General features: G+C 43.3%; 1 protein-coding gene and 1 pseudogene across 2 annotated transcripts in view; one reads left to right on the top strand and one right to left on the bottom strand.

Annotated features, from left to right (window-relative positions):
* Window positions 1–12,207, top strand: part of KIAA2012 (KIAA2012 ortholog) — a 124,275-nt gene that overhangs the window by 73,025 nt on the left and 39,043 nt on the right. For both annotated transcript variants that reach the window (XM_055397522.2, XM_055397521.2), the window contains exons 13-14: window positions 1,531–1,668; window positions 11,746–11,818. In XM_055397522.2, coding sequence (XP_055253497.2) covers window positions 1,531–1,668; window positions 11,746–11,818 — 211 coding nt within the window. The remainder of the gene's footprint in view (window positions 1–1,530; window positions 1,669–11,745; window positions 11,819–12,207) is intronic.
* Window positions 9,824–10,716, bottom strand: LOC129537769 (tRNA-splicing ligase complex subunit RTRAF pseudogene; annotated as a pseudogene).

Raw genomic sequence — 12,207 nt, 5'->3', positions numbered from 1 at the left:
TGTGCAGGGGACGGCTGTTACCTGGAACAGGACAGCCACGGTTTCCTGCCCTCGTGGAGCTTACAGTCTGGTGGGGAGGAAAAGGTGGCTGCACATGCATGAGCGTCTCTCTAGGCGGTGGTCGGAAGTGCTGTGTTCTTTAAGATGTCACGGGAGGCACAGATGAGCCATGATGGGGAGGAGTTAAAAGGGAGGGGTGTGTTCCCCAGAGGGGGCGGGGCACAAGGGCAGCCTTGCTCCCCCTGAAAGGTCAGAGCTGATGGCAGCCCTCTGAACTTTCTCTTCCCACGGTGAGGTCACTGCTTCCCATAGATAGCCCCACCAAAATTTCCCTCACCTCCTTCAGAGTTTTGCTCAAACACTGCTTTCTTGTAGGGGTTGTGGGGGGCGGTCCTTGACTACTTAAAATTGCAACCTCCATCACCTTCCCCAGCCGCTCTTCACTCCCCGCTCTGCTTTATTTTTCTCCATATCACGAGTAAGCTTCAGATATAACTGATGTTCCACCAATTTGCTTGTTATCTCATCCCTCTCGGTCGAAGGTATGTGCAGTTTTCCTGAGAGTGAAGCCTCTGTCTGCTTCTTGCACTGCCGTGTGCTCTCTCCCAGGCATAGAACAAGCACGGAATAAGTATTTGTTGAATGACTGAATGAGACAGGAAAGATAGTCCAGGGCCAGGCAAGAAGAGTCAGGTAAACCTTTTAAGCGGGTTGGCCTTCATCCTGAAGGGAAGGCCTTTGAAGGTCTTAAGCAGAAGAATGATGTGGTCTAGTTTGCATCTGGAAAAAGCACCTAGATCGCAGGATGGAGCGTGGGCTGACAAGCAAGTTCAGGATATACTTTGTCATGCTCTGTGGGGTGACAACATTTGCATGTTATGGCCACAGGAGATCAGAAAAGCCCCCGGACATCTCCATCAGCCCATTCTTCCTTCCCTCTCTGCTAGATTTGTTCAAATCACTCTTTCTAACACATCAAATACATTTTAAATTTAGAGATAAACTAAAGTCTTGATATAACCGTGTTTGCTGCAAGGCAGATTTAATAACTGTTCATGGAAGCTGTAGAAGTAGCAAAAAGATCTCATCAAAAAAAGGAGTTCGAAAAAAAAAAAAAAAAGGAGTTCGGTGCAGTCCGTGATTTCGGCTCTGAATTTACCTGCTGTGTGACTTTGGGCAAGTTACTTAACCTCCAAGAGCCTCCAGTTCCTCATCTGCAAAATGGGGATAGCAATACGTGGCTCACAGAGCCGTTGGGAGGATTATATAAAGTGACTCCTACCCAGCAATATAGTAAGTTGCCTTTTCCCACTTTCCCATCACTCCAACTCCAGGTGTGAATTCATAACCAGTCTCAAGTTATCCTCCACACATATGAGTCCCCTGTCTCTTCCATGGTAAAAATAGGTGTTACTATTAGTGTTCCAACAATGAAGAATTGCTTTCTATAAATATTTGGGGATTCGGACTAGCTCTTGTCGCACTGTATATCATTCCTATGAACGCTGGGCTTTCTGCTTCTCTTCACAGGGAGCCCAGCAGTCCTTGGAGGCAGCAGCTCAGAAGACAGGAGAGCCTCAAAGTTGTATAAATAAAGGGCTGATATGTTCAAACAGAAAAGAATTTTACACGCGCAAGCTGCACCTCGACATGACGCCGTTCCTGAAGGTGATCTCATGCTGGGAAGACGAGGGGTTCTATAGACACATACACAGGAATTCCAGTTAATACATTTCTGCATGGTGCAAAAAAACAGCTTCAGAAGTCCCTCGGAGTTCCTGCTTTATCAGAAGGGACAGAAAAGAGGCAGTTTGTAGCAGAGGAAGATAGAACAAATTAGGACAGTAATCACAGGCAGCCATCGGGTACAAATCAGTTGGGTGTCTGGTTTGCTTGGTGGAGGACAGGCAAGAGAGAGGAGAAAGGATAACCTTGAACCACTCATAAAACAGGTAAATATAACTCATTTTATCTTGACAGTCGTTAAAATAATCGTTACTGTTTTACAACTCTAAGTGGGTACAGCTGATAATCCTACCATAGAGAAGGCTAACTCTTGAGTTAACTATTTAGAAGGCAACTGCCAATCCTCTTCTGGATGTCTGACCCTGTTTTCCGCTCGCTAGGAGTTCATTACTTTCCCAAGCTCAGCTTCAATTCAGCTAAGGGTACTGAGAGTTCCTGTGGAGGGGATGGCACTTGTCCATCTTTGCAATACGCCCTCCCACCTGGCATCTAACAGCAACTGGTTCATGGAAGATGCTTCCTAAATGCTCCATACATGGATCCCCTTTTCATCCCACAATCCTCTGGCTTAAGAGCCTCTTCCCATTATTTACCCCCCTCAGAGGTGAATGAACAAGAAATAAATGACCTTGGAGTAAAAGAAACTGATTAGGAATAAAACAAGTCTTGGCCTGGAAGGATCTCAGATCCTTCATACTACCCTCAAAAAACAAGATCCCAGGTCCTTGATAAGAAGTGGTGACTAAGAAAGTTAGAAACAAGGGTGAAGAAGTCAAACACTCATAGGGCTCATGATGGGAGCACTTTCCAGTGCTGTAGCCTGACAGGGACTTCCAAGTTCATGTGGGTCACCCTCCTAACCTCACTGGTCCAGAGTTCTTAGGTTTCAACTGCTTTGAGTGGTCCTAATCTCAGCTCTGCCAGGTGGGGCTTTGATTCAGAGTCACGTATTTGCCCCAAATCTGTCTCTCTCCACGGCTGGGCTCTTCTTTCCTGTTTTCTCTTAGATATGCTCTTTCCCCATGGTTTCAAGATAGCCATGAGCTTCTGTTTTCTAAATCACTGGCCCAGATTGAGTCACAAGGCCATGCACAAATGAATCATCATGGCCAGAGGAATGGAAGACACTGATTTTCCCAGCCTGGAGCCACAGGAACTCAGAGTGGGGAGGAGAGGAGTGTTTCAAAAAGGAAAACTTAAAAATAGAAGAAGAGAATGGTTCTGGGAAGCAAAACTAAAGATTTTCCTAGAAGTATTCAAAATAATTACTTTGATTCATTACTCATTGTATGCCACCAAAACAATGTACCACAGTCTGGGTAGTTTAAACAACAGAAATTTATTTTGTCACAATTCTGGAGGCCAAAAGTCCAAACTCAAGGTGTCAGCAGAGTTGATTTATTCTGAGGTCTTCTCATTGCTCATAGATAGCCATCTTCTCTATGTGTCTTTACGTGATCTTTCCTCTACACATGTCAGTGTCCTAATCTCCTCTTCTTTAAAGACACCAGTCATATTGGCTTATAGCCCATCCAAACAACTTCATTTTACCTCTTTAAATATCCTATCTCCAAACACAGTCGCATTCTAGGATACTGAAGGTGGACTTCAACATACAAATTTCAGAGAAACACAATTCATCCCCAAACACTTATATTAATGAAACTATGCTTTTGTTTTCCTTAGCAACAGTTTAGTTCTTCCTTTAGGGCTTGAAGAATTATGGTTGATGCTTCCTGGGATGAGATATCGTTCCTTAACAATGTTCATTCATCTGCAGATGAATGGATAAGAAAGCTTTGGTACATATACACAATGGAGTATTTCTCAGCCATCAAAAAGAATGCATTTGAATCAGTTTTAATGAGGTGGATGAAATTGGAGCCAATTATACAGAGTGAAGTAAGCCAGAAAGAAGAACATCAATACTGTATATTAACGCATATATATGGAATTTAGAAAAATGGTAACCTGAACCCTGTATAAGAGACTGCAAAAGAGACATAGGCATTTAGAACAGTCTTTGGGACTCTGTGGGAGAGGGTGAAGGTGGAATGATTGGGGAGAATGGAATTGTAGCATGTATATTATCATAAGTGACCAGTCCAGGTTCGACGCATAAATTTTCCTCTGTTCAAAAAAAAAAACCAATATTCATTCATTCAACTCATAATAAGCATCCACTACTTACTGTGTGTCTAGCACTTTCTGGGCATTTGAGATGCATCAACAAACAAAACAGATAAATCCTTGTCCAGGCAACGTATGCAGTAAGTTAATAACTGCTATGTAAGTAAGACAAGAACATATTCATGGAGCCTCTAGAAGCTGCAAGTGAGGGATTTTACAATTTTTTTGTGTGTATTTAGTGTCCACAGTGGTTTCCTGTCACACTTTTTCATTCAGCAATTTTGGCACCATATTATAGAAGGAAAGGCATTGTCATCCCCAAGGCTCACTTTCTAGTCCATCCTTTTCAAGACTCACAGAAATTATAACTCAGTCTACTTCTGCATGAAACTAATGGGGACACTCTAGACTTTCTGACTCCCAGACCAGTCCTTGCCCCTAAAACTACATCTTTTCTTGCAAATGTTCAGTGTTAACAGCTCTCCCTAGATAGCCCTTCTGCTTGCTGATGTGGCAGCTGCCAGACTCTTAGGGGCTGCCTTGTAGAAAGACTCAAATCTCAGGATTGCACATCAAAGGATGGAAAGCTCAAATCAAGAAAGGCACACAGGCTGTTCAACTCAGTCTGTACTTCTCATCTCTGCACTTCCTGCCTAGTCACAGGGCATTTCATTCATTTTTGGCTGGTGCATGTGGGAAACAGTGCACATTTCAGGGGATGAGGGTAAGAAATAAAAATATTGGAGGAGAAAAGGGAAATGGAAAAGGATATAAATAATCACAATTGCTAACATGAATGAACAACTGTTCTGTGCTAGGCTCTGGTATAAGTTTTACATGCAAGAACTCATTTAACTCACAAAACGAATCTAAGAACTAGGTAGCATTATCCCATTTTACAGATGAGAAAAGTAAGGTCTTGAGAGGTGAAGTGACTTCTCAAATGTCATACAGTTGGTCAGGCAGCCCTGCTCCAGAGTCCATGTTCTGTTTGTTTGTTTCTTGGGCACGCCACATGGCACGAAGAAACTAGTGTCCCCTGCAGTGAAAGTGTGGTCTTAACCACTGAACCACCAGGGAAATCCTGGGACCCATGTTTTCAACCACTTCGCTATAAAACTTCCCTGCAGACCTCAACTGAGTCCTATCCAATCAAAATCAGTGCCTACCAAATTAGATACGCATCCAACACAGCTCCTTCTAGAAAATTCCATCCCAAAGCACTCATCCAGTCTTTTGCAGGAAGATTTTCTGATTCTGCAGGGCTCTGCCATTCCCCTCCATTTCACCTGCATTCTGTGGAGTCAGCATAAAGCTTTCTCTCCCCGTGATTGCTCATTTCCCTTCAGACAAGATACACTGAGCATCCACTGTGTATCAGACACTGTTAGGCACTGAGAGGACAGAGATGAATCATCGCCATCCCTGGCCTTCCAAGGAGTCTGTAATCTAAGAGAAGGATAAACAAAGAAGTGGATAGTATCGGCACAGTTTTGTGCAGAGGTCGGCCCAGGTTGCTGCAGGAGAGGCTCCTTCATTTATTACACATGGAACCCTCCTCAGATTCAAGAACCTCTTTATAACACTGAAGGCAATGCTGTCAGCCCATTTTATAGGATAGTCTGTATCAGGCTTAGATTTAGGGAAACATGATCAATCCAGAGTACATCTGGGTTCACATAAAAATTGACCCATGTTTTTTCTTTTTAAATCTATTTTTTTTAAAGAAATGGTAATTGATGAATAAATTAAGATGGAGATTTTTTTGCTGGGAATTTTAATAAATTATCAGGGTTAGGTCATGGTAGTGGGGAAGAAAATAGCACTAATGCCAATTAATGCTAGATACAGAATTGAATATGCTTATACTTGACATTGATATCAAAGGGTATATACGTTATGCCCAGAAGATATGAAGAATGAGAAATAAGCTTCCACCTCACAGTCATCACACAGGCAGTCATCACTTGGTGCCCTTGAATCCCGACAGAGGGACCTGCCTGAAATGGGGTACCCTGAGTTGTCCCCTGTCTTTGGTTGGGAGTCAAGTGTTACTTGGATGTTACTTACGCAGGCAGGTGTGGGTACATCCTGCCAAGAAGAGTCTGGCTGTCACTACCCTGAACCCTGTGGTCATGTGGGGAAGAGACAACATGGATTTCAGTGAGCAGAAGTAACAGCAAAACAATGCTGGGCTCGAGACATTGTCCAGAGGTGGAGAGGGCCCCTGAGGAGGGAAGTTCCGGCACCCAGAGTCATTGAAACCTGCTTTGTTGACCACCAGCAGGCAAGTTGCAGATGAATCCCAAGCTGGTTTCCAGATGCAATGACCCCACGACACTTGAAAATAATTTTGCCAGCAAGAATATTCAAGGCATTGAGTCTGTGACAGTTCCCCAAAAAAAGAACCCCGAATTAAGTGGACTCTTATCAATATTAAAGTATCTGACCAGCAGTTGGGAAGCCCTGGGTGTTCTCAGACTCTGAGCAACCTTGTCACGCTTGTGGGACTCCTCTTCAGCTGCCTCTTCAGTAAGATGGAAATAATAATACTGGAACCTCCCTCCCTACCTCTCAATGGTGAGGCGAGAACTAGATGAAACAATAATTTTCAAAGAGTGTTCACATCTATAAAGGATTCGATTCACAAAGAAGAAATATTCACTGATCCCTGCTAATAGCAGGCCTCCCACATGTTAAACCTTATTTAATTTCCCCCACCCCCTTCCTAATAAGTGTACAGTTCACCACTGTGCAGATGAGGAAACAGGATTGGTGAGATGAGTGAACTAATGGGTGATGTAACTGGTGGGACCCAAATTCCTCTTATTGGTGAGGTTTATCTGTGCTGTTCCTAAGAAGAATTTAATTGTATATCTTTGTTCAGGCTTTCAGTACCTGGAAGAGGAACAGAGATTTAATACTTTCATCTTAATAATGCAAGATACCTTATGATTTTCATAAATCCATTTGCTTTATTGAAGAATGAATGTGAGATCTTTTTAATATATGAGAAAAGTTGTAAGACCTTGCATTTGAAACTCACAAATGAGACCCTGATTTCCTTCCAGCATCAATAAGGCATTGAAATTGGTCATGTAGATGCATGTGTTAAATGATATGTTACAAAGAATTTCCAAATATATTTTCCTAATTGAGCTTTTCAAGAACTCTCTACAAAATGTATCATTACTCCCATTTCACAGATGGAGAGGCTGTGATCGGTTATACACAGCACGAGGCCAGCTGGAGCCCCACCTCTGGCTCCTGCTCCCCCATCCGCCCTGTAGTTCTTTCCCGAAGCCTGCCATGGGCCTAGAAGTACCGTGCTCAGATAGGGGGCTGGGTGTGAGGGGAGAGGGCAGGGCCAGTGGAAAGTTCTCCAAGAACAGCTGAGACCTTCAGGACACCTAGCCCAGCTCCTGTCTGTTACAGAAACTGAGGCTCCGGAAGTAAGTACCTCACATGATCTGTAAGGCCTGAGATGTAGGATCCAAGCTTCAGTGCACAAGGTCTGAGTCCAGGGCCTGCACCTCAACCCCTCGGGCAACTGTCTCTCTTGTCTGGTTTTAGCGCTGCAGTTTGTGTTTACCAAGTGTTTGTTACCATCCCCACTCACCCGCACCCCTCCCCAGCCCTAGAATACCACACTGTTGCCAGCGCTCTTTCTAAATACAGCTCAGTCATGCCACTGGTTTGCTTGAAATTTCCTACCACGTCCCCATTGGCCTTCCGGTTAAATCCTGGCATCAAAAAATGTATTTCTTTTATAAATAGAAAAATAGAGCAAACGAAAATTTTTTTAAAAACTCCAGACTGCAATATGCAAGATCTGGCTGGCCAGTCTGATCCCCACTGTCTGGGTACTGAAACCACGCCGACCATCCCCGGCGCCAGCACAGCCTCCTAGCTCTGCAGGAACTGCCCGCCTCCCCTTCCCTGCAGGACTTAGCACCACGTCCACTGGTAAACAAACCTCCCCAGCCTAATTTAGCTTCACCTCCCCTGAGGTTCTGCAGAAACCTGTCATATCACTCTCATTTATCACACTGCATGGCAACGGTGAGATTCCTTGTTTCTCTGTTGAGAAACAAGTTACCGAGCTTCTCACAGATTTTTTCAGCTCGGTGCCCCCAGTACCCAGCATAGTCCCTTGCACACAACAGGCACTCAATGTATAGTCGTAAGCTGAATGAACAGATGAAGAGCGAATGACTTGGCCAGAATAACTGAGTTGGGATCTGAATTTTTTGTCCTTTGGTTTGTTTGGCTCACTTAACCTGTATTATTGCCTGTGTTTCTATCACAGCCTTTGTAACTCATTAAAAGCGACAGCATTTTATTTAGTTTTAAATCTTGAATTCAAAATATATTCAGGAGGTTTAAAATATTTAACTATAAAAGAGTATGTCTCCCAGCTGGGCTCCCTCCCCATCGGACACCACTATTGGCTAGTTTTCTGTGTACTCTTCCTGGGGTAGAGACATATTTTATATATGTTTTCACATATTGTACTGGAGGAGGAAATGGCAACCCACTCCAGTATTCTTGTCAGGAGACTCCCATGGACAAAGGAGCCTGATCCATAGGGTCGAAAAGAGTTGGTCAATACTGAAGTGACTTAGCCGATTACGTATTATACACATTATTTACAGTCTTACTTTTTTGTTTTACTTAATATATCTTGGAGTTCTACTTCAATTCATTAAGAGATCCTTTTTAATGGTTGCATCATATTCCATTGTGTAAATTACCATGATTTACTTAATACACCCCGAATTGATGAGACATATAAGTTGTTTCCAATATGCCACAATGAATGACCTCAGATGTGTCTTTTCACTTGTGTGTTCATATATGTAAAAAATGATAAGTTTTTGACACCTTTCTAAGCAACAGGCAGAATTTTTTTCTTAAGGCCACACCACATGGCTTGTGGGGTCTTAGTTCCCAGACAAGGATTGAGCCCACACTCTTGGTAGTAGAAACAGGAAGTCCTAACCACTGGACCACCAGGGACTCCCCCAGAATTTCAAATTAAAACTATTTATTTTTCTAACAGGGACCCATCAGCAAATTCTTTCCAAATCCCCAATTCTGTCCCCATCTCTCTATCTGTGAAAGGAGAAGAGTACTTCTTGCCCCGAAAGCTCATAGCTGCTTACTATTAAGACTGAAGGTTTATTCTTCTGGGCTTTGAAATTCTTCCAAAAGAGGAAGCTTGTTTTTCCCTTTTAATCCAATTTCCTGTTAGACTAAAAGGATTTATAAACAGGATTTTTAAAAATTTATCTCTTTTCTAGTCTTCTAACTTAGCAGTTTACTAGACTGAGGCAGGTTTTTCCTGCGATCTTTTTTTTTTTAAACCTTTCCATTTACTCAGGGATGAATTTTTCTTTCTTTTTATTTTTTTACTGCATCAGGCCAAATCTGCTTTGTCTCCAAAAGGGCACATGCAAAAGATGGAAAGTTACTTATCTGCTGTAGGTTTTCTTAGAATATTTTAACAGCCACAAACACTTAAGCTAACAGGTGAGAAGCACACAGGGTAAAAAGCCACCAAGCAAGCAGAGGATGTCAAAACAAATTAGCAGATAATTGTCTCTTCTCAAAGCAGCTTAGGTATTTGATGACAAAGTGGAAAACTGACTGTCAGCTAAAGGGTGAGGAACTTGAGTCCCAGGGGAGGCGTCTAGGGCCTTCAGAATCCTTCTCCATGGTTGAAGTGAAGCTGTGTATTAAGCAGATTCAGGTGACAAAGGCCAAGAACTGGTCTTATAGAACACTGGGGGCTTTATTTGAGTCACTGACTCTACCTGACACATTTCCTTGGCAACTCAAGAACTGCTCTTCCTGCCCTCTAGAGAAGACCCATGGTTTTCAATCTTGGTTGCATATTGGAATCACCCAAAAAGCCTTAAAGATGCCCTAGCGCCAGAAAGTCTGATTTTTTTTTCACCTTCCCAACTTTATTAAAGAAAAAGCAATGATGGTAAATCTCTAGAACATAGTCAATTTTCTGGGATTCTTCCCTCGAAAACATGACATTTCCAAACACATGCCAAAGCTTACATGGTTCCCAATTGTACTAAGTAGGTGAGAAGCTGAAATCCTAAAATGTTCATCTTCCAACTTTTCCCAGTCTGTGGTCTGTCTTTGGGTCAGCAATAATCGCCTGAACAGCTACTATGGCTTCATTAATTTTTGTCTGTAGCTCTCTGAGCTCTTCTATATGCAGCAATCGCAGAATTTGAGCAGCTTCATTAAGAACTGCATCCCCTGTGTCAAAACAAAGAATATGCTTGTCTAAAGCAACAGGCAAGCCCTCTTTCGTTTGATTTGCTTTAGCAACTGCATCTTGTGTCAGGCGCTCCTGGACCAAAATGCGAATTGCCTTAAGCATTACCAGGTAATCATCATGACGCTGAATCTGAAGAAGGTTAGCCAAAGCCATTACACCAGCCTTAAAATCAGGATTATTTACATCCAAATTGATCAGTGGCTCTGCATTTTTAGCTGCATTGTCAGCGTTTTTTGTATCACCAGGTACCAAGTCCTCGTCGTATTTTTTCAGCATTATCTCTATACTCAAGTCTAACAGCTAAGCCAAGAAGCCAGTCGATTGCTTCCTGTCGATCTTGAATCTTGAAAGGACAGTTAACATCTCTGAGATACTCTATCTTCAATTTTATAGTGTCTGATTTTCTGGTCTTCAAGCCAAACAATGAAGTTTCTAAATTCTGTTTCATCTTTGCAGTTGAAGCCGGCAGGGTTGTGGTAGTCAAGGGCCATCAACTTGCGTCGGAACATGGTCCTGGCTGCTTGCTCCTGTCCCCTGGGATGCGGTCGGGAGAGGCCCAGAAAGTCTGATTTTAATGTTTGAGGTTAGGGCCTAGGAATCTTCAATCCTAAAGGAAATGAGTCCTGAATATTCATTGGAAGGACTGATGCTGAAGCTGAAACTCCAATACTTTGGCCACCTGCTGGGAAGAGTCAACTCATTGAAAAAAGACCCCGATGCTGGGACAGATAAAAGGCAAAGGAGAAGAGGGTGGCAGAGAATGAGATGGTTGGATGGCATCACCAGTTCAATAGACATGAATTTGGGCAAACTCCAGGAGATGGTAGGGGACGGAGAAGCCTGGCATGTTGCAGTCCATGGAGTTGCGGAGTCAGACATGACTTGGAGACTGAACAACAACTTCCTGGGAATTTTCTTTTTTAAGTTCTACAGATAATTCTAAGATGCAGCCTGTGTTGAGGACCATCATTATAGAGATTTCTGGGTTGTGGGATTGCAAGCAGTTTGTATCACTCAGAGAAAGAAGAAAGAGTTTCATGTGATAAGAAATCCAATCCATGGTTATCCTGGAAACCCTACAAGCTTGACCCTTTTGCTTCCCCACTTCAATCTCTCAGTGCCTTCCATCTGTTTTCAAGGTAAGGACCAAGGTACTGAGAGTCTGACTTCCCCCCAACCTTTCCACTTTGCCCCATCTCTGCAGTGGTCACCCTGGAACCCCCTCGAGTCCCTGCAGGTACCTCACTGCCTTCTGTCAGTCAATCTTTACCAGCGACATTCTTTTCCCCAAGTATGCCAGGCATGGAGCACAGCTTGGACAGGTAGACAAGCCTTCCCCAGAGAATGACAGATGAAGACAGTGCTAAAGGTCACTGCTAAGCCCACCTGGCTCTTCAGGGCCACTCACCCTGGCAGCAGACTTCTTGGACACTTAGGTTAAAATAAACTGACCAAGGAGGAGAAGAGACCACTAAGAAAACTGGATTCCCTTGTAGCAAAGGGCATGGACCCTAGGACTGTTTGCATTTATTGTGTCTTGTGTATCTTTTGTTGTTGTTATCTAACAGGCAAGTGGAGAAGAGATGGACAATCATGAAGAAGCCAGAGAACTCCTCAGAGAAAATCATCCAGACGCTCAAGGTAGAGACATTTGGGTCGGGGTTTATCATATCTGATTACGATAATTGTGGGATGAACTGTGCATTGTTCAAAGTTGTTAATGAGGAATGACCGCTCCATTTCCTGTCAGGCCATGGGTTGGAAGTCAGAGTATAGACTCTGATGCACTCTTAATGCATCACAAGCCAACTGATAATGACATGCTTTTATGTCCTTGGACTTGAGAGATTTATTTCCTGCCAGCAGCTGCAGATTAATGGAAGGCAGTGGAGACTTTGGGGCATTACAAAAAGACCCCACGTGCACGTCTGTCTCTGGCTTCTGCTTTCCCCAGCACTTGGGTATGCAGGTGAAGGGCCTGAGATTCCTTGTCTGGAGGGACGACCTTACAACAAGGGGAGACCAGCATC

The sequence above is a fragment of the Moschus berezovskii genome, chromosome 2 (assembly GCF_049115385.1).
Source record: "Moschus berezovskii isolate FMDL1 chromosome 2, NW_MosBer_1.0, whole genome shotgun sequence".
NCBI classification, from domain to species: Eukaryota; Metazoa; Chordata; class Mammalia; order Artiodactyla; family Moschidae; genus Moschus; species Moschus berezovskii.
This window is presented reverse-complemented; position numbering and strand designations above follow the sequence as displayed.